At 41.1% G+C, this 23,336-nt stretch overlaps 1 protein-coding gene across 1 annotated transcript in view; it reads right to left on the reverse strand.

Annotated features, from left to right (window-relative positions):
- Positions 1 to 3,702: 3,702 nt before the first annotated feature.
- RFX8 (RFX family member 8, lacking RFX DNA binding domain) overlaps positions 3,703 to 23,336 on the reverse strand; it is a gene marked incomplete at its 5' end in the record, with an annotated part of 31,497 nt that continues 11,863 nt past the window's right edge. Inside the window, 11 exons of the mRNA XM_008937787.1 lie at positions 3,703 to 3,962; positions 7,411 to 7,525; positions 8,710 to 8,804; positions 10,364 to 10,520; positions 14,439 to 14,497; positions 15,284 to 15,434; positions 16,085 to 16,198; positions 16,720 to 16,797; positions 16,883 to 17,011; positions 18,022 to 18,085; positions 23,126 to 23,203. Of these exons, the coding sequence (XP_008936035.1) occupies positions 3,703 to 3,962; positions 7,411 to 7,525; positions 8,710 to 8,804; positions 10,364 to 10,520; positions 14,439 to 14,497; positions 15,284 to 15,434; positions 16,085 to 16,198; positions 16,720 to 16,797; positions 16,883 to 17,011; positions 18,022 to 18,085; positions 23,126 to 23,203 (1,300 nt within the window). The remainder of the gene's footprint in view (positions 3,963 to 7,410; positions 7,526 to 8,709; positions 8,805 to 10,363; positions 10,521 to 14,438; positions 14,498 to 15,283; positions 15,435 to 16,084; positions 16,199 to 16,719; positions 16,798 to 16,882; positions 17,012 to 18,021; positions 18,086 to 23,125; positions 23,204 to 23,336) is intronic.

A 23,336-nucleotide genomic window follows, 5' to 3' on the forward strand; every position in this document is an offset into this window, starting at 1 on the left:
TGAACCTGAGATATTTTACAGATACTCAGCCTTAGTTTACATCAATTAACCCAACAGGAGGAGACAGACGTTGAGTTTCCTTACAGAGTGGCAAAGGTCTGACAGGAGGCCATAGCCACTTTTTAATACATTATTCACACTTTATATGTCTGCTATAAACCCTTCTATTCTTTTTCAAAACAAATAGTCTCAGCCTGTCTCTGCCCCCAGTGGGAACTGCTAAAATCCTGGCTTGCTTAAAATCCATAGAAGTTATGCCACTGAATTTAAGCCAGGTCAGGATGTTGCTCTCATTTTTTGGATTATTTTAGCTAATTACTTAACTTCTCTCTGTGTCCTGGATTATACAGACCACTCAGGTGAACACTTATTGTTCCTTTAAGTGAGGTAGTTAACTATGTCCTTATTTTTTCTCTCTTTCTAACAAATCAGTGATTCATTTGCTCTCTGCCAACAGAGCAGTGAGCAGCATCACCTCACTCTCTCTGCGCCCTGATTTGGAGTATGTTGCATGTTATGAGCGCGTGGAATTGGATTAAAAGCTACAGCGTGGTGCTCTGCAGATAAACCCACTGCAGGTGTGCAGTTTAATAGGATTTTAATTTGGTAACAAGCGAACAAAGAGCAAAAGCCCAGAATGGGCTTTTCTCGAAGAAAAAATGCTATTCGTGCTGAGAGAAAGCAACTGCAAGCTCTGTGATAAGAAATAAAGATGGGGCCAATGCTCTCTGAGCTGCACTTTTACAGATTACAGCTCACTCAGAGCATCTTCATTACTGCCACTTGTCTCAACAGTTCTTAGTTCATACCATGTGCGTTTGGCTATGTAGCATTTCATCTGTCACGCTCCCCATCAAGCCAGTGCGTTCAAATCTTGTACTGTCTCACTCCCCGCCCTCTATGTTTTTTCATATAAAAATAATGTTTTCCTCAGGAGACTTTCACCAACTCGGAATGTATCTGTTTTCAAGATTATTAACAATTATTTTCATGCTTCAAATGATATTAAAAAACAAACAAACAAACAAACAAAAAGCCGTCCAGAAATGTCCTGTGCTGTTCAAAATAAATGTAAAAACATGGTCTTTCTGATGAGGAGTATAATTTATATTCAGCATGAACTAGGAGTGAAGGACTAAAAACAGATGGGGAAGGAAGAGGAAGAATGAAGGTGACAACTAAAAGATGGCGAAGGGATCTGCTAAGCCACAGACACATATTGATACTGCTAGTATCAGGGCAAGGTTGGGAGATTCTTTTCAGATTTCTGTTACCAGTCCTCCCTCTTGTTTTTTCAGGGTTTCATAAAAAACCCCTGAAGTTTTAGCATTAATTTCAATGAGATGAGGGTGGAGGTGCGATGAACAGATTTTTTTTTCCAAGCATAACAGGCTGTAGAGAAGGCACAGAAATGCCTTGTGGGACAAGATGAAAAAGACACGGAGGCTGGTGTTGCTGGCAGAGGACGAAATGGAGGATGGGAACTGACGAAAGACGCTGGGTCGCAGAGAGCTGCAGAGGCTGCATGAGGCAAAGGACTTAAAAGGAAAAAATTATGAAATATACCCGTGATGCACACAGGGATCTGTCAGGCAGCAGAAATGCTGTCCAGGAAACAGCAGCTTGGCTGGTGGATGCCACGAAGGCTGCTGAGGGTTTAGATACCCTGCAGAACGGGTTGTGGCTGAACGGGGGATTAGTCAGGAGCAGAGACAGATGGTTGCTTGGGAGCATGATGATGATTTTTGGTGATCGAAAGTCACAGAACACAAATCCTCATGCAGTGGCAATCTATTCAGAGGATCTACAGAGATGGTGATACAAAGTGGTGGGTGATGGAGATGCTTTTGGTAGCTGTGATTTTCAGCACCCTTTGGAATTAATATTGATACCCGAAAAGCCTGCAGTGGTTGAGGTAGGAGCAACCACCCATTTGAAAGACACAAGTAGGCAGAAGTGCTCACTCACTCTGTCACAGCTCCTGGAACCCTTTTTAGCTGTAGGTTTGAGTTTTACATCTCCCTCACAAACTTCAAACACTTGAGCCAGCATCGGCAGGCTCTTACAAGAATCTCTTTTTCATCCCACTACTGTAGGCATCTTGCAAGTGGACTGGAAGAATCCATCACCTGTTGGGATCTTGCATGTGGACTGGAAGAATCCATCAACTGTTGGGATCCTTAACCTCTAAATTCTTTCTACACTTTTGCAGTCCTTCACTGTCTCCTTTCCTCCTCCATAACTTCTCTCAAGTCATCATACTCCCCATTTCATGTTTGATATTCTTCTTCTCTGACACCCCTCACCCCTCACTCTAATCAGTTCTTGAGATCCTGTATGAAATATGGAGATCTGATAGATGGATTTGTAGGCACATCACTTAGACAAAACCTGGGTCAAACCCTTGTCTGCTGACACCTGCATAAGAGCACTGCAATGGGCGTTGTGGGCCATGCAAAAGCCATCATGGGCACCAAAGAGAAAGCAGGGCAGATACTGAATAAGATTTCTACTAGTTTATCTCCTAATTTCAGACTATCAGTGATGTAGAGATTTCTTGCTTGTAGCCCGTACCCAGCTCCATTTGGTTTTGACATTAGGTGGTATGGCAAGATGGTCCATTATATTACCTGTGAAAACTGACAAAAGCTGTCAAATATGCCCACTACATGTATAAATCATTCTTGGTTTGCCCCCTTTGTGCTTCCATTTCCCCCTCTGATTTTCATTGCTGAGCTAGTTTTAGCAGATCTTATATTTAAAAACCAAAGGTCCATAAAGGGTCTTTATAACTAATAAAGATTTTTTTATGGAAGCTGAATACATCTTGGGAGTAAAATAACTATAGGAGGATCACCCCAAAAATGTAATTCTCTTTGTGAGTCTCTGTGCCATTAACATTTGTCCAGTACTGTTTTCTGGAAAGCACAATGTTCTGTGAGATTTAAGACAAATGCTGTTACTGCACAGAAGAGACATCTGAGAAGGGCTGAGTGTCTGATTCACTTGTACTAAGCACAGAGGCTTGATCTGTGTTTCCTTATATTTAGCCTTGTATCTTAGGAAGACTTAGAGCCTATCTAGTATATCATCCCTTTGTGCTTGTAAGTTTGAAGCAGTGGACTGACAGCAAGAAAGTCTGATGGAGCAGAAAGGTCTCAAGGATTTAATACTTCTGCATCTTTTGATAAAACTAAGAGACAGGTGGAGGTAAGGAACCTCTTGGTGCTTCCAACAGTGAGAAAAGACCATGCCATGCACTCTGTCTTCATGCAGCCCAAGTGTCAGCTAGCACACAGGCTGCTCCCAACCTGCCAGAACAGCACTGCTCTTGCTCAGACAATGCTTAGGGAACCTGGAGGAGTGCTGAAGGTCTGCTGGAAACCTCAGGAAAGAACCAGAGAAGTGCAGTGATGGGGTGGTGGGTAGTGTGGAGATTATGATCCCCTGATAGGATCATGGAGTGGTGGCAGGATGTGGAGAACGCTTTGTGGTGTGAGGTCTGGGTGATACTGGACACAGCTCCATGCAAACCTGAATACCTTTAGTTGTACTTTACACACATAACCCCCCCCCAAACAACCACACCCAACCCGATCCTTCTTGATTTACCCAATCTATAATTATTTTTATCTTTTAAAATTTTCACAGAAGTTAATGTTTATTTCACCTTGCTGTCTGTGGCTGTATCCACTGAACAACTCAGAACTCTGGAAAAATGTTGTTTAATCTGAAGTTGCTCTGGCTCTGCATCAAAGTTATGAGGGCTGTCTGTTGAATATTGTCTTGAGGTTGTTCCTCTGCAAAATAGCTCCAGAGATGTCTGGGTTCATAAATCCACAGAAAACGGGACTCATTTTGCTTTGTGACCTGGAAACTTTCGTCTCCCTCCTCCTCGATATAGGACAGGAAAATGTGGGCCACAAAATCCATGAGCAGCAAATTAAACAAATGCCAGGATCCTAGGTTTAAAGGAAAACAAAATTAATTTTAACAACCTCTTTGTTTGCTTATCTTCATGATGTGCTCTTTTTTGAAGGGCTTCATTACAGTAATGTGGTATACAAAGTAGCAGACTAGCACTCATCAAATAGTACTTTAAAAACTATGTAATTCCAGCTATCACAGCAAAATAGGCACCAACTGCAATTTTTAAATGTAAGCAAAAGACTTTTCCTCTTATGTATGCTAGAAAGGAAAGTGTACTTGTGTTTATTTGCTCTCTTGTTCAAATACTTCCCCCACATGCACTGTTACTACAAGGTTTATCAACAATCACATATCATCCACATTCTCCCCTTGGACAGATAAATCATTCCACCTCTTCCCAAGCAAACCCTCCTACAGCTGTCTGTCTGTCTCGTATCTGTGATATTAAATGGCCTACCTTCCAGCTTGGGGCATAACTGCTAAGAGCCAAGAGAGACTCATTGAGGCCATTGACTTTTGACTCATACAGTAGTTGAAAGCCCTTACAGTAAGGAGCAGGTCTTCTTCCATGCCATAGATCTGCATAGGAATTCAGCAAGCAATTCATAACCTCTGCTTCACACAAACATGTTTACATGGGCACCAACAAGAAGACACCACAATTTATATGAATGACCAAGGTTGACAGAGCTTTAAAAATGAAAAAATGCTTCCTCTTTTGATGGTAGTTATGCCAGAGAAGCTGCTGCTTCTGCTGTTTGTCCATTTTTGCATCTTTAAATGACAGCAAAGTAAGTGGAAGGACTTGTTTATCTATGAGACAAGGAAAGGGACTGCTATACTTAGAGTTCAAACTATACAGACCTGACACTAGAAGCTCATGAGTGCTTCTGACAGTTTTAGGCATATTTTCAATACATTCAAAAAGCATTAGCATGAAACAAAAGCTACCACTCTAGTTGTTCCCTGGGATAACACAGAGGCACACGGTGTTGAAGAGGGAGTAGGTGGAAGCAGCTTGCTTTCAAAAGAGGAATGGACAGGTCACTGTGCAGGCAGCGTGGCTCAGCAGCACCTCCCTGCATGCCTCAGAAGGGAGGCCGGCGAGGAAGCGGAGATGTACCAGCTGATGGGAGGCTCTGTGGTGGAGATATATAGAGGAACATTTGCTGGAGAGGAGGTAGAGCTGAAAGAGCTGTAGAGGTCCTGTTGGCCCTCACTGCTGCAGCACAATTGCCCCTTCCTGCCTTGCAGTGGCAGTAACTGCACGGTTCCTCCAGTCACACTTGGGCATCAACCCATGTGAAGGCTGGACTGGAGAAGGGTAAAAGCCAATCCTAAATTCCGAGGTGTGAGTATGCCAGTATATTGGGTGTGCAGATGTGCCAGGCTCTAGGGAAGAGCCCCAGACAGAAGTGTTTTTTTTTTGTGGGGCAGGCACACTGCATTAACAAGATACACATTCACCTAAGTAACTGTGTTTTCCCAGTGTTTTGACATGTTTTGACTTGCAGGCTGTCCATCATTCCTGCAAGAAATACTGAGAGTTAAGGAATTTCTGAAAAGCAATGACCCCAGTACAAAACTTTTACACCAGACGGCTTGTTAACATAATGAGTTAAGCCTTGTCCCCTAAAACTCAAAACCTTACCAGATTGAAAACATGGGAAAGAAGGGACATTGTTAGGTCATATAGCCCAACATCTTAAAGAATGAATGGTATACATAAAGTGGGTAATAATGATCAAATTAATTGGAGAATCACAGAGAAAGATTAAAAGACATTTTAACTCTCATACATGAGAATAAATTCAATCTTAGTGTTACTGAAGTGTAGTAAGAAGACTGTCATAAGTGGGGATGAAAATATCATGTGTAACTGGTTTAAGGCAGGCTCAGCAGAGGAAGGGATGCCCTCCATCAGATGTGTCCCCAGCCACTGACAGAACAGGGAGGCAATTCATTAAGCTCCTCACAATAGAAAGAGGGAAGAGAATTTCATTAGAATAGGGAATTTCAAAAAACCTTGTGTTTCCAGTGCTGGTTTTGGAATTCATTCCTAATTTCCTCAATGTCCCAAATACTGCAGGTAACATTTGAGAGCTTTGTACAGAACTCCCTTGTAGAAGGAGAAAGGATTCATTATTTTATTATTATTGTAATGCAGCAGCTGATGGACAAGGGACTCTACTGTGCTGTGCTCCCTGCAGGCACAGAACAAAACTGTGACCCCTCTCCGGAGAGTTTGCAACCTAAATATAGGGCAAAAAGTAGCAGCTAGATGCAGAAAATGGGTGCTCACATACACGCACAAACACTGACGTTAGGGGGGAAGAATACTGAAGAATACAAAGGGCAACAACCTTAACATAGGCCTTTGTTATGTCTTTGTAGGAAACACATGAAAGTGTGGTTTTGAAGGGGAATTTCAAAGAAAATAATGAGGTTTTCTTTGGCTATTTGTGTGAAGCCCCATCCAACAGAAAAGGGAAAAAATCTGAAGGTGCTCCTTTGAAAATCTAAAAAGCAGTTCATACAGTTTGGGCTCAGATGCTACTCCCAGGAGCATTTCTGCTGAATCAATAATAGAGAGAGAGCACCTCTGAAAGGTTGTACAAATGAAGAGAAGGCAGGTAGGGTTGATGCAATATAGGTATGGAAGAGACTGAATTGATTCAAGGTGTGGTTGTACCACTTCGAGCCACTTCAGGTGAATGTGACTGCACATAACGTCCCTTTGCTTCTCCTGCCTTGCACTGATGTGGGGTGGATTTGATGTTTGACAGGTCAGAGCTCTGAAACTGAGAGAAAACTGACCCAGCCTAAGCAGCAACTAGTTTTCAGTCAGTTTAGTACCTTGAACAAGCCTGCTGCTGGCTAGGTAAGCACTTATCTCAGTGTAAAGCCTAAGTTAAAGGAGCTGTTGTCAGAAGAACTAACTGCCTTTTTGGCAAGTAGTTACCAGAGTGACTGTTCTGGCTGCACTACAGAGAAAGAACCTGAAGGACTGGGAGCTATCGCTTCAGAGATCTGGAGCTTATATGGTTTGGGAGACGAATGGCTCCGGGTCTCCACCACACCCTTCTGCTGGGGTTTGCAGCTCTTGTAGGGAGGGTAAGTAGAGGCTCATAGCTCAGGCTGCTCTTTCCCATCTTTCCAGAGACAAAAGATGGCTTCTGCACAAGGAGTCCTGCCCTTCCCACCATCTCCAGCTGCTTGCTCTTATTTTCCTTCCATCTGCTCATCCTTCAGTCTGGATCAGAAAACAGATTTGGTTGAAATCTAACCATTTTATTTCCCTGACCTGGCTAGCTACATCCCCAGGTGACTGGTGCTGCTTGTTGGAATGAAGGGAGTATGAAGGAGTGATGCCCCTACTGACTATAGCATGAATTTATGTCAGTTAAAATGACCTGGTATCTCTGCTGTCTCAGGACACAGAGGGGTGTACCAGCAGAGAGACACAAAGATCCTACTTACCAAAACTGTCTGCATATTTAAGGGTCATAGCCTTGCTTACTGCACTCAGTAGGAAGTTCCATCTCAACTGGAAATCTGATGCCACTTTTTTAAACTCCTCTTTACTCCTGCTTGGCTGCAGATAGAGAAAAAAAATTGCTTTATGATAAAGTTGGTTAAAAGAATTCCTTATTGTGTTGCAGACTATTTCCCTGTACCAACTCTATACACAGGTGGAACAAGCATTATTTTTTGTTATAATCCTAAAATAACTTAGGTTGAATGGGATCTTTGGACATCATCTAATCCAACTTCTTGTCCAAAGAATGGCCAAGTCCAGCCAAGTCCTGAATATTTCCAGGATGGAGATTCCACAGCTTTTCTGGGTAACTTCTTCTGATGCTTAACTGCTCTCATGGTAATTTTTTTTCTTTTTATCTATTAGGAATGTTATTTGCTACATCATGTGTATATAGCCCTATGCTCTACAACTGTGAACCCCCAGGAAAAGTTCTGCTTCATCCTCTCTGTACTACCCCATGAGTTAGCTGAGGGTTCTAGGAGGTGAAGGCACCACGGAACTGCAAAGTACCATTCTAAATTAAAAAGAGAGAAAAACAAGAAAAACAACAAAAAACCCCACAACAGAAACAAACAAACACAAAAAACAGAAAATCATTAAGCTAAAGAAGTACAGTTTAACCTTCTCCTTCAGAAAGGGAACAACAAACTTTAACCACTACCCAGACCCAAGTTAATTGGTCTAGTAACCAACGGAATGCAGCCATACCATCAAGCTACCACTAATTCTGAATCAGTGATGGAACGAGTGGTGGAGATGATAACCTGTGGAAAGGTGCATATGTGAGGATGATCATGCCTGAATATTTCACAAAAGCTAGAGACATTGTACTAGAAACTGTCACTCCCCTGCTCCCTGCTAAAAGTCAACAGTTTCTTGAATCAGCAGTTTCAGTAATCATGAAGTGCTCTCTTCATTTTTACTAACATTTTTCTTCTGAAATTTGGTTTATTAGCCACTATTAAAACATGTGTCTATGAAATGAGAGCAGATACTGAAACCACCCGAGTGGCTATATACACAGAAATGTGCTTGTAGTTGTTTTCCACAGATGGAATTTTTGTATGCCAATTAATTCCCCATTTTTCTGCAGCATGCATAAATTATATTTATGCAAATCTGCAGTCTGGTCAAGTTGTTGGTGTAGAGTGTAGCTCCTGCAGGCTAGTGACAGCATGCAGCAGGATAAATGATGTGATCACTCTTTCTCTTCTGAAATTATTAAATTAATTTTATACCTGAATGACAAAAGCCTGAAGATTTGAAGACACACAGTTCAAGAGAATCCGAATATCTGTGGAAGGTGTCAGCAAAGGCATTAAGTCATTCAAACCTATGAAATGTAGAAGGGACAACATTACTTGAAGTCATTGGATTGCCTTTTGGGTTGCTTCTGTGCTTTTTAGCTGTTTTATTTTCTTTTATCTTTTGCTAAAAATATATTAAGACATCTGTTTAGAGCATATTGATTAATATAATTATCTTCCTTCAGTGAGGAATAGCACTCTACTTTGAAATTAGTCAGAATTAACATTTATGTGCATTTCCACCATATCTGCACTGACCTAGTCATCATGGCAAAGGTGGCAAGAATAAACAGTCCCAATATGAAAGCTGGACTTTGGTTCTATGTGATACCAACAGAGATTTTAAAGGGTTGAGAAAAAAAAAATAAAATCTTGGTTTATCTGTTGAAGGGTAGAAAAATTTTAAAACAATAACAGAAAATGCAGAATATTCTGTATACCAACAGAAATATAGATAATATTGCCATATATCAGTGCAACTGTTCCCCTGAAAGATTGGAACCTACCACCCAGAGCCAAAAGATACATTACTATGGCACCTCTCTGAATTTATACACTTCTAACAGCTTCCTTCAAGAAGGCATGTGGATAGGGTCTTGGAAACCTTGCTTACTATAGATAACAGCTTGGAAAACCAATGAAAACAGAGGATGCAATGCACTCACCTTGGGAAGAGTAAAACCATCATTTAGTGAGCACACGCAAGAAGGGCATTCTATGCAGTGGTTTTGATTTTAAGATGTATATAAATATTATTTAAATGGCTCTTCTGCTAGTTCTGTGAAGAAGTCAGATTATTTTTCCTACTGAAAACGGTCACAGAAAGGCTGTGGCACATCCCTTGTCACTGAACAAATTGGTGGCAGACCAGGAACAAAGAGCTGAGGATTTCCCCATCAGTTCCGTGTGCAGCCCAGTCGAACTTGCCTCTCTCTTACTAATAATTTAAATGGCAGCCCATTCATCTAAAAATTAACTTGCCATTATGTTCCCATCCCTTTTCATTAAGCTGGCAAATGCATCATGTCATGGCTGCATACAAACTGCATATTTTATTGTTTGCAGCTGCACATCGATCCCACAGGTCACAATACAGTGAAAGGACACAAAAGCAGAAAGGCCAATAGTCCTTATCCAGATCGGCATTCAATATTTTAAAATCTGGCCACAAGAAATGATTTTGTGTACTTTTATTAATAACAGAGGAAAATGCAAAATGCAACTCTTGGGAAGTTCTTTTTTTTTTTTTTCTCTCTCAAAGAAAAAGGTAAGAAATATCCCTTTTATCAAATTTCTTCTAGAAGATGCATCATTCAGTAACACAAATCCCACTCCTGCTGCCACAGGAAGCTTTAGCAGAGAGTCAGAATGGAAAGCCTTTCATTCTTAACCTTTAAAGTTAAAAGGATAACATTACATGCTGCATTCTCATTTTTATTGGCTCTTTTCCAGTACTTCGGGTTACAGCTAGACTGCAATTCCCATTAGGGCAGATGCCATGAATAAACAAGAGGAAATGCTGGGGCTTTAAAAATGGCAAGCAAGGGCTTAAGTGGATAGACAAAATATAGCAAAAAAATATTACATTTGAGTTCAATGTTGTTCTGCAGCTCCTCCAGATTCCTAAACGTTGTTTGAAAGAGGTTTCCAGTCACATCCAGAAATCCCCGGTTGATGACAGCATGCAAGTCTGATCGCAGAACAGAGACTTTGCTGTTGCTGTTCAAGACTGTCCTCATTGTCTATACAGAATAAGAAAACAGTTAATGCCTTTCATTTTCTCAAGCCCTTAACTCAGTCCAAAAGCTTCCCTTATTCAATACTAGACTTTATGTAACCAGTCTCCAAATTGGGGGAAAAAAATAACTCAAAGGAGATCAATCTTAAGTTGTCCTCAAGAGTTTTTTTGTTCTGGGTGATACTCTTCTCAATGACACTCTGTTGTCTGCTATGGAGCAGACAAGGCTAACATGCTTGAAGTATCTGGGTGATTGTCTGGGCAATTGGTTTTGCCTAGAGTTACAGTTACACCAAATGATGATATTTTATCTAAAACATGGAATGCTGGATCAGGACTGGCTTTCCTTCAGTGTTACCTGTCCTTAGTACAGGTTTCAGTTAAATTCAAAGGCAAGTTTTCTCAAGTTGCCCAAACCTTTGAGAAGATAAAAAATAACATATGAAATACAGTGTTAGTTAAAATAATATTTGTTGGGATTTTATCCCATTTATCTGCTCACGAGTCATTTGTGAATGAATCTGGCTTTATATTTGTCCCAAAAAATATTGCTCATATAGGTATTGTGAACACTTTTCAGCCTGACATTTGATCCTCATCTCTTCACCTTTTTTTTTAATTTAATTGCTAATATCAAACAGTATTGCTTCATATTCTTGATGAAATTATGAAAATAGTAAGGAAAATGAAGCCTGAATACATTAAAATTTGTTAATCTGTACATTTAGTCTCTCAATTCCATACTGAAATCAGAAAGATCCTAAAGCTTTTGTTGAATTTTGGGCTTTTATATGAATAATTCACATCCAATTTTGCCTTCTAGAAGAAAAACAAGTTTTGTAAAGTTCAGAAGTCATAATCATTTTAACGAGTCCCATTCACCAGGTGCTTACCATGACCCCACAAACAGCAGTGAATACAGCTGCTTGAAAACTTAATTCCCAATCTGGCCATTTTTCTTTTTCATCATTCCACTGAAATACCAAAAGCACTCTGATTCTCACTCAGCAATCCCTTTTGGCTAAGTTGAAGACAAAGTCTTTTTTTGTGATTTTACTTGGAGTTACCTGTGTCAGAAGAGCTGCTGTGTGCAACAAGAACAGACAACCCAAAAGCTGGGAACTACCATGGGCAGTATCTTCAGTATGCTGCTAGCACCCAGCTCCATGCTTCAGCCTTTTAGACTGGTTCCTTCAGCGATTCCACTCCACTGTGCTGAATAGAATTCTCCAAATGACTGGGAGCCAGTTCTGACAACACTTACACAGAGCTTACCGGGGGCTGGAATCAACCCCAGGAAACGATAACCATCATATTCACATTCCTTTCTTGCAGGGAATTTGCACCTTTTTATGCTCTAATTGCTTCTGCGTGTCCAGGTAGCAGCAGCTGTCAGCCTGCTTTACCTACACACAACGGGAAAGGGACTTTTTTTTTCATTTGAATGCTGACCCTGCCAAAATTGTTCATATTTTCTCACCAGGTGGCTAAATTATTGCAAAGTACTTGACAAGGGACTCTCGATGGTCTTGTTACACCGTTCAGAGGCTGCAGCTGCACAGCTCCCCCATGGTACTTCTCAGTAGGAGCTGCTCTCACCTGCTTTGACCATCAGTCTCTAGTTGAAATTCCAGGTGTGTTTTAGACAGAAAACTGAGCAGGATGATTAGAAATATCAAATTACTCCTGTATGAGAAGGTGAGATAAACTTCATCTTCAGATGGAAATAACTGAGGAAGGATATGATGGAGATTTGCAGGGAGAGTTGCAAACAGAAGGGTAGAAATTTTAAAGGTAGTAAAAGAAAGTACTTTTTTTGCATAGCAACTAATCAAATCTTGGGGTAGAACACACTACCCCAAGATGTTGTAGATGCTAAAACCAAGCTATTAAATAACAAGATGTGGATATAAACTTCATCTCAGATTACTAGAAACCAGAAGGGTACAATGAAGAAGGAGCAAGGTATCGCTTGCTCTACTCATACCCACCTCACTTGAGCATCTGATGAGGGCCACCAGGGGAGACTCGATATGAGTCCACCCAAGCCTAGGATTGGATCTGGCTGGCTAAAACACTCAACAGTCTTTCTGAGGGACATCCACCTCCCCACTAAGCATCTGTGTGTTTCGTGGAAGCTGAAAATTTTAAACACCTGTGGTGTTCAGCAAACTATCTTCTGGTGGTGTCTTGCACGGGGGATGAATTTGCAGGAGAATGTTTAGCTGGCATTTGTTTCCTACCCTGTTTTGCTGGAGCCCAGTATCCATGGCTTTGGCAAGATCCCTAACAGATGTTGTAATAGAGGCTATGTGACTGCTGAAAGATGATCATTTACAAGACTTACATAATTCTACTTATTGAAACTATTCTTTTTAAATTGCCGATGGGACTAATCATCAGGTACACTGGAACTCCTTTGCCCTTCCCTTGCATTCTAAAGAGGCTCTAGAGAATGTGCAAACACCATTAACTTGTGAGAACAGTGCCAACAGCTCGCTAACATGAACGAGAACCAGGTGCAGAGTGTGCTCAGCTGTCAGTGTAGACCTGACCCCGATTCTCAGGTCTGAGAGGTTTACCTTGTGCCAGATAAACAGCATAAAGGGGATGAAGAGGCTGCTGCTAGAGAATTCCCCCCTGAGTAGGATGAAATTCTCTTGCCCTGAATCCTGAGGGTGTAAATTCAATGTTGACTCTGCAGCTTTTCTGCGTGTTAGGAATAGGAAGAGTCAAAAACTACAACCAGCCCCTTGACATCATGGCTTGAGCACAAGAAGGATGATGTAAAGTCTGAGTACCCAAATCAAATACAAATGACTGGGAATAGCTGGCAATTGCAGTCCTGCTGGATCACATCCTTCAATGCATAAGAACCCCCAAGGTTTTAGAAGTATCCAAGGACACCAATGGAAGGAATGCTGCAGGGAGGGTACAACCCCTCATAGTAATGCAGCACTGAATTAAACTTTTTACTTTGCAGTGTTCCAAGGGTTAAAAATGCAGCTCCTGGATGCACTTCTGTAGCTGAGAAGAATGATACTGTAAAGCAAAAAGCAGGCAGGGATATTAATTGTTAGAAAGATTTTTGTCTCTTTCTTCCCATGGGAAAAAAAGTGATCTGAGTGATGATCCTAAGGGGGAAAGTTCAGAGGAGGATGCTACCCTGCAGCACTCCTTCAAGCACTGTCTGGGCAGAGGATGGAGATGATTTTCCCAGCTGATCATAGAATCATTAAAGTTGGAAAAGATCTCTAAGGTCATCAAGTCCAACCATCAACCCAACACTACCGTGACCACTAAACCATGTCCTGAAGCACCATGTCCACATGTTTTTTGAACACCTCCAGGGATGGTGACTCCACCACCTCTCTGGGCAGCCTGTTCCAGTGCTGGAACAATGTATGGAATCCATGAAAAAGGTGGGGGTCTTGTGCCCTTAAAGACTCCAGGACCTGCTCCCTGACCATGTAGCTTCACTGCATCTGTCATATTAGTCATTCCCCACGTGTCAGCTGCTGCAACACTCATCGGGGAGGGTGGTCAGGACACTGTGTAGAAACAAGTTTAGAGCAACTCCAGGATGTGCTATCTGACTGGCTTTGACACAGCTGGGAGAGGATACTGGAAACGGTCATCTGCCCCTTCCAGCTACTGTGTTCTCCTCCCCCTGGGAGACCACTGACCATATCTCAGAGGCATTCACAGAACCCAAAGGGAGGAAAAGGCCCCTGCAGCATACTCATGGTGGGGGAAGAGATGGGCAGGAGGGTGAGCATGATTTACCCCATGGTCAATATACAGCTAAGAACACATGCTGCTGCCCTTGTCCTGCAACGGAACATCTCATAAATAGTCCAAACAACTCGAGTGAATGAGATGCCCAGCTTTTTTTTTTTGTTTCAGAGATGCTGGAACATACCTTGGCCATGATGGAAAGGTCTGTCTTTCTCCCGAGTCTTTTCAAAAACATTGTAGCTTCTGTTAAAGAAGAGGCAGATCTTTCATATTAACATTTTACAGTCTAAAAGACATTAATAAAGATACATCTTTTAAGTTAGAGTGTAGATCCCAAGCTATGAAGGTTAACAGGGCACAGCAGGGACACTGAGCCAGCATTATGGGCTGGGCTGGGGACCCCTGCAATTTAAAGCTTGCAAAAAGAATTTTTTTTCATTAAATACTTTTTAATCAAGACTAATACTCTTTTACATGTATGGTTTAAGGTGAATGAAAGCAACGTTAATTCTAAACCTCCTATATTTTGTTTAGAGTGTTTATTTTTCCCACCTTTATGCATCAGTTCTGCAGCACTGTTAATAGGAGTTGGTCTCTCTGGTTCTATTTCTACTCTCTATAATATGTTGTAATTAGGACAAGCATGACCCAAGAATATCCTTTTTAAGAACAAAAGATAGAATATCTGATACTTAGTTACAGGAAAATCGAGTATAAAGCAACTTACAAACTTCTGTAGGCTGGTGGTGGTTTTCAAGTGAAATTTTCTGTTTTTCTGAAGTTTGTACAAACCATAAAGATCAGGATGTATATACAAAGGGTTGCAGCTGACTAATTACATATCCTTCCTTGCAAACATGTTAAAAACACACTACTAAGTTTTCTGTCAAGCATTCAGGTGTAAGAAATGCCAGAAGTAAGACTGTCTGCAAGTCTTCTTTGAGAGTATGAATGCTACTACAATCTTTTGTATCTCTGAAGTTTAAGAAAATATTAATTTATAAAAATGTCTCTATTACTCAAACATACCTTTAAATTTGGATGTTTGGAGTGGTAATGGAAACCCTGCCAAAGCATTAAGCAGACAAACTTGTAAATCTTTACTGAATGATTTGATTAACATAATGTGTTGCACAGGAATCTCCTCCAGGAAATCATGAAGAAGGATGTTCTCTATTTCCTAGAATACAAATTCATGGAACTGCACATGATTGGTGTACTACAGATATTTACAGCAGCATGAAACATAATTGTATCAATAGTTTAAATGTAAATGTAAAGAAACCTTTATTTTTCTTCTAATTAAGTAATAGCTAAGCTACGCTTATTAGAAGAAGGAAAAAGATCCTAACAATAAGCATCATTTCCTGAATTAATTACTAGACACTACTTAATGACCTGATGTAAATAAGAAGCAAATTATTTTTATCAGGAAACTGCATATTTCTATGTAGAATGTCACTGAGAAATGCAGTAGTGTGCTCAAAGGAAAAATAACTCTCAGAACTTGGAAAACAGTTATCAGCTGGAATTTCAGTGACATAGCTTCATGCCAGAATCACAGACCACTTTCATAACAGCACACCCCATAGATATTAGGGACTTTTGACGGAATACGTAGCAGCAGAGTGGAAGTTATCACAAATTCCACTGGTTCCTTTCAAAATCCTGCACATTGCAAAATGGGCTGTCACAGAAGAAATCAAAGAAGCAGATTTCAGGTGTGAATGAAAACCCCACAGGAAGCAGCCAGCCCTCCTCCTCTCAGAACCACCAAAACGACCCGGCACGTGATCGCGGAATCATGACAGACAAGTGTGTCTACAGTACCTTGAACAGCCGCCTGTCATAGCTCTTGAACAGCTGGCACACATCTGTCAAGGACATCAGTGCTATTCTTCCAGGCTGCAGAGACCTCCAGAATGACATGATACAGCCTGCCACCTGTTGCACAAAGTCCTTTATGAATTTTCACTGGTTTTACACTTGTGAAATGTGAAGCGTAATTCGGCAAGACAACGCACAGAAGCACAGAAGCAAAAGAATGACTGTGGAGTTGGACTCTTTGCCTGGCCCCAACCTGGCAGGGCTCCAGCCTAAGTGTAAGCGCCCTGGGGCAACGAGCTGAACCTCACAAGGCCACATAAGAAGGAGGAGAGTGAAAAAGGACTGTGCCATGGAGATGTGGATACAATGAGAGATACGTGTCCGTGGCCTTCTGTTTTGTGCTGGGCTCAGACCTGTTGATGTGTCAGGAGTGCTCAGGATATGCCTACAAACTAAAATTCTCCGAGCAGGTTGTGTTAATTAAGAGTTCCTGAATAATTTGACTGAACTCTCCCTCTGTCTATAGATGATCACCTACCTTAGATCAAATCGTCAAGTAAATAAACTACACAGAAACAATTTTATCCTTAGAGCTGTTTGCTACCATCAGAATGAGTGTTATTAAAGCAGAGGCATACCTTGTCAAGCTCTTTCCTTCTCACCATATGTAAAATATCTTGACAATGGCTGTGGTACTCAGTGGCAAGGAGTACAACCTGGAGAAGGTAACCAAAAAGAGGGTACAAAAAGATCACGCAGGCAAAGAGCTAACTTGCTTGCTGACTGGAAACTTGAACCTACCATATCACAGGGGTATTTCTTCTCTATCTCTTGCTCCTCAGGATAGAATCTGCTGAATTCAGGCCAAGGGTCCTGATATTCTTTTTGTTCAGTCTTCAGATAAATGACAGATGAAGAACAGTGCAAAATCTCTCAATGTATCAGAATTATTTTGAGGAATAAATTAAAAAAAAATCACAATTACCTTGTCAGTTCTGTTAAAGTTATTAAGTTCTTTCTTTAAATTGTATAACATAATTTTTTAGTAAGATGTATTTCTTCAGAGGGATGCTTGTCTTTTGCATTTTTTTTAGAACATAAGGGTGGGTGAGGGAAGCAAGCAGGGCCAACTAAATACTTAAATCCTAAACAGTACAAGAATTTCTTTTCAAAACCAGTGAATATTTAAAGCTCTACATATCTTCCACATATATTTTCTATAGCACTCACGTTACAGTCTTAACCTTCTAAATAAGGCTGCAGATAGTTGTTTTTCCTGTTGGGATGGCAGCACATTTCTCATTAGCTGTCATTACATCCACTTCAGAACACTCATTACCACACCCGAGTGCTCCATAAAAATAAGACAGACATCCATTCTCTCCTTTTTTCCTCACTTTGGTCCAGGTAAGTTTGTTGCTCATGCTCTGCTGGCTGACTTCCAAGAGCCCTGGTGTCAAGCCATCCTAGGAGAGCACACTGATGGGAGAACTGCAACAGGTCAGCCTCCCATCTGCCCTTTTCGGTGAGCAGGGGTTGTGTTCTTTCTTTTTAACCATTTCCTAGTATTTATCATACCATTAAACTCAGCGTGTTGAAAAGACATCAGCTCTGCAGCATAAGGATCTGTTACTGCAAGCCTCAGGCAAGGAAGGTTTTGCCCCACTAACTCCCATAATATTCAAAACCTGGGCTGTCAGCCACAATTTCCGCTCTCAGCACAGCTTAAATTATTTGAGCTGACATTAAAACAACAAAAATATTTAGCTACCAGGTGAAACAGGAGTGGGGGAAGTAAGCATTTAGTGGGATTAACGCAGACAAATGTTATTTTGAAGAAGAGGATGGGTTAACTGTATTTCATCAGAGCACATTATAAGGCAGTTCTAATTAAACACACATAGACATTTTGTTATAAATCTAATGCATCTGAAACTCACTGTTCTATTTTTTTGGCTCTTGCTCATGTAACCAGCTGCATCTCCAGAACTGCAGGCGTTTCCACTGTGGTAAAATATACAATAACCAAAAATCCTTTTAAAAGCCCACCAATATATGCTGTATTTAGTAAGAAAATGAGCTCAAACTGCATTCAGTGCACTAAACTGGACTATTGTGTTTGGGAAACAAATCCTTCTCTCTTTCCTGTCGTTCAGCAGCCCTATGATTTTCTAATGAGTCTGAAGACCATTTTCTTAATTTAAAATAAAACTGAACCATTCATTATAGACAGCAAGGTATTAGCCATTTAACAGTGCAATACCTTCCAACTTCTTGCATCACAATCATGGGTTTGTAGTTGAAGTTCATTTGGAATGATAGTAGCAATTAGAAACATGCAAATAACGGTAGTATAATCATTCTTGTGCTTTGACTTCACAGCAACTACATTTTCTGCACCCTGTAACAGTTTAGCCAGTCATTTGTTTCTGACTTTCCCCCATTTACTTTGCAAACCTGCCATGATGTTCCATGTGGTCAGAATTCACCAGGACCTGCAAAGGCTTGGCCACTGGCTTTTGGCTGAAAAGCCAGGGATGCAGGCACAACAGGCTGCTTTCTTGCCTGACCACCTCCTCCCTCTCTCCCTACCTGTTTTGCTAAGGCTAATCCTGCAGGAGGGAGAGGCAATGTTGCTAGTAAAAGGGATGAGCTGTGAGAGCTGGATTCCTCCAGTCAAGCCCCCGTCTGCTGCTGACACCTGCTCGCTGTCTGTGAAGGCATTCCAAACCCCAGGGTCCTTGTGGACTCAGCTGTTTTGAAGGGTGACAGGCAAGGGCTTTGTAGAAAATGTGCTCCACTGGTGACTGTCAACACTCAGGTTGTCTAATCGGATCCTGGCTGCTGGCTTTCACTGCTGTGATGTATTATAAACCAGAGGACTACCATACGTCCTGAAGGGACAGAGGACAAAATGCAACAGCTTATCTGCTTGGAAACTCAAGCCACTGAAAATGCCTCCTCTCACTTCTCTGCTGTCCACAGGACTGACCCTTGCCACCTGAAAAATTACCTTTCCCTCTGGCACTGCTCTCTGCCGTGAAGGTGGTGCTCCAGCAAAACAACTAAACTGATACACATTGAGATTTGGTATGTTTAGTAACACCACTAACTCTTTCTCCAAGACATTTTAGAGCTGGTGGCTGGGCAAAGGGAAGAATGTGGAAGTAGAGGTGTTTCATAACGCTTCTTTCAAATGTCTCTTTCCAGCAGATTTCTAAAGCCTGTGAAACAAAATCGATGAATATTTTCCAGCTCCTGCTCTGCCTGAGAAGGCGGCCAGCTGTATCTGCTGCTGCCATGGCAACACGATCAGCACCACTCTCCTCCAGTGGGCTGGCTCCCACCCACAACGGGACAGCGAGGTGCGAGGAGGGTCCTCCCAAGCCCCAGCAGCCGGCCGGGAGCTCGATGACAATTAAGTGCAAACACCTATGGAAAGCTAACATCTATCAGCTCCCACTGTTAGCAAAGGGGGTTCAGACTCACCCGGTGCCCGTGGAAGCGCTCAGCTGCCAGGCAGAGCTGCCACTCCCCCTGGGTAAAGGACAGGGCACACAAAAGAGGAGGTGGATGGGAGAAGGAGAAAATGAGTGCCAGCAAAATCACTAGGGCTTACACCGCATCTCTTGCGGAATTTAGATGATGCTATAGGGTGGGAACCAGAGCTAAAATGGGAAAGACAACGGTGGAGACGACAAAAAGACTAACAGAGGAGGCGAATGGGAAGGGCAAAGGAAAAATGTAAAGAAGCAGGATGGCGAATGTGCATGCTGTTGACTGTCAGATTAGACTGAGATAGAAAAGCTAACTTGCTAGAATCCTATCAGGTTGGTTTTGTATTAAAAAGTCATGGGCTTGCTTCACTAGAAAGCAGAAGCCCAAACCTTCCCTATTACTAGAATCATAAAGTAACTCTTATGAAACCAAAATCTGCTGGTGTATTTTAACACTGCTGTACTCTGAACCAGAGCAAGTACTATTTTAGGGAGAGCCTGTCCTCAGAGCTCCCATAGAGGCCCTCCCTCCCTAGAGGGCACCCTATTGTAACACAAAGCAGTAAATACTGTATTCCCTTAAAACTCTGTAATACTTGTGGGGACCTCATTGATTCCAGCTGTGTTTACTTACACTGCTTTCATAATATCAGCAGCAGACCTGTGGCACACACATCTTCAAAAACCCCAAGGTCTCTAAATGAACCAACTCACAGAGCCAACGGATACAGCCAAGGCCCTGCCGACTATCAGGAGGAAAATGCCTTCTCTTTAGTCAAAGACAAAACGTTATTATCTTACTGCCATTTCTGTGACACCAACAACCACGGCTCCCAGCCTGCCAGATCCTTCACAAGCCTAGTTCCTCACTACCAATAACATATCAATTGTCAATTATCTCAATATGGTCAAGCAATACTCTTTCCAGTAATGAGAGTGGATCACAGCTTTGAAACCATCCCTTTCTTCACCAACCCGCAGGCTGGGTGGGTGTCTTGGTCTCTCAACTGGGGTCCTGACTTCACCTACCCCTCAGGGAGTACAACAGGAAAAGCATCTGTATCTTGGACTCTGTTCAGGCATGGGAGAGAGCAATAATTACCTAGGACACGTAAAATATCCCCACTGCAATGATATGATTACTTCAGTGAGAAAAAAAAAATACTCTTTCACAAGTAGGAAAGTGTTGAAGTTTTCATTACTTTTCTTCTAAATTTCAATACTCTAATTTAAAAAAAACTATAGTTTGTTGTGGCTGGTTTCATCAACTTCACTGAATCATGAAAAATTAATTCTGATTTTGAAAAGTGCTGAACACTACTGAGAGGACAGTAAAGATCAAATGTTCCCTTGATATGTTCATATTTATTTGCAAAGAATGTACAAAACTCATTACAGGTGGAAACAAACTCAATTACTTTGCAGAAGCTTCTGCTTATTTTGCATGTGACCTAATTATTTCTTTCGGAATTGTGCTACTCATGCTTCTCTGTCTGTGTTTTGTGCTTTTCTATTGCTTTTTCTCCATTTTTTCTTGCTGTCCTTCACCACAAAAGCAATTGTGACACCCAGGTGTTGCAGGGCATGTGTGTTGGCTTGGGGCAGGCATGTGTGGCTGCATTTAGGGTGGAAGCTGTTCTAATTTCATTTGCCTGGCTTTAAACAACAGTTTAATGACTTCCTCTTTAACTGTCTTAAATGAAAGAAGCATTGGACAATGTAATTTTGTAGTTAAGAGACTCTTCTATTGCAATTAGACAGGTGATCTTTGTCTGAATATGGTCTGTATGTTTTGATTTTTCATTTTGATCTGAAAAGTCATCCCAATAAATATATCAAGATCACTAGCTGGCTGGTTGATATTAGCCCTTTGCCCGGAGTACACCACCTTTTCCTTGGTTTGACCAAGTTAAAGACATTTTTTTAGCCATAGGTGTCCAGGCAGGTGCCTCTGGCAGCTGGTGGGGGAGGAGGAGACCTGCAGCCAGTGCAGCAGCTCCCCTATGGTTAAGGATGGGCTACAGCATGTTCCCCAGCCCATCAGACAATATGGTTCATTTCCATGAGGAGGGACAAGGACACAAGATTTCCCTGAAGAAGACAGACCATCAGAGACTCAGCCAGAGACCTACAATGTTCCTTGAACAGTGGCCAAGACCTTTCCTCGTTACAGATGTCAAACCTAAGGCCTGTTCTGGTTATACTGGGTACACGGGTAGTGAGGGATATCACTTCTGTAGGGGTCTCATGGGAAACAAGTCTTGGGTTGCCTATGAATAATTTGTTTGGTCTCACAACAACCGACTGCCACCTGATCATCTGTAGAACCTGATCTTTTGTCCTGTCTCCTTCTTTTTGGTTGCCACTTTATGGACTTCTGCAACATTACTCTGCTGTAAAACCCATGGAGAAAGGCAATAAACCTATGGGCATAACTTTTTCATGCTCCTGTACAGCATGCAATCAATTCAGTGACTATAATATAAAATATCACAGACAGTGAAACAGTTTTATCACCACCAGAATATTTGGGTGCTTAATAGGCTGATTTGTATCCCTCTAACATTGACGCTATAGAAAAACACTATATCTCTGTATTAAAGAATGGAAATCAAAGTACAGAATTTATCCACAAACATAAAAATAATGTACAAGTCTGTAGGAGAGTGGCAACATGAACCCGGTCTCTGAAGCCCAAGGCTTAGGCTGCACCTATTTTTCTTCTCCTGTGCATTTAAAAGGAGTGTAAAACTGTCACAGAATGGCAGCATTTTCCTTCCTTTTTTTTTCTGGGGAGAAACACAAGCCTGTGGTTTAGCTCAAACCATGAGCTTAACTGTCAGAACTCTTCCTCTTTTGCCCACAACGGGACTGTCCTCATATCCACACTCTACTCCATCAAAGTGTCTTACATTCATCAATTATTTTTTGACTTCTAATTTCTGTAACCATTCTATACTCGTCTTACACATTTTCTCATTGCTGATCCCTTATAAAAGGTGATTTTAAAATCTGAAATTTTAAAAATAAATGAAGGAAGTATTTTCAAAGTAGTATGCTTCATTGTTTCAGGTAGAAAAAAATCCCAAAAAACCAACAGATTACATGATTGCATGTAGGACTCTTCAAAGCAGTGCAATTATTTATACTTTAACACTTCTCTTCAGCCTACTGTTTAATAAAGATGTTACAATCTCATGAAGCAATTTCAATAGGTTTATTTGAGCTGCAGGTTAGAGTATCAATACGTTAAGCTCTTCTTTGAGCTTTGGCAAGAGGTCCTTCTCTTAAGATCTAGATGGCAAAATTGGCCAATTCAAGGAAGCCCGAGTAGACAGGGCATGTTTTCAAAAGGGAGCTTCTCTATTAGAGCACACCACTTTTACAGTGTTTTTATAAAACACTTTTATAGTGTGCATAATAATAAGAAAAAATATAATACTGTTGCCAATGTTCAACAGATGATTTACAGAATTTATGTACAGACAATATATAGTGTCATGGATATTTTATGATTGAAACATTTTAAAAAACGAACCTGTAATAATTTTTTTCAGATAGAAGACAGCAATAACGTGCATATGAGGAAGAATTCTTCTTGATAGCTATTCCAGCATAATGATATCTAGATAATAAAAAAAAAAAAAAAAAAAACCCAATAAACTGACAACCATATGATTTTCAGCAAATCAGCACATAATTCATATTCCTCCTTTGAAAGCAGATGAACATTTTATTTAAATAAAAGACCAAGTAAA

This window comes from Merops nubicus, unplaced genomic scaffold, assembly GCF_000691845.1.
Source record: "Merops nubicus isolate BGI_N331 unplaced genomic scaffold, ASM69184v1 scaffold6213, whole genome shotgun sequence".
Taxonomy (NCBI): Eukaryota; Metazoa; Chordata; class Aves; order Coraciiformes; family Meropidae; genus Merops; species Merops nubicus.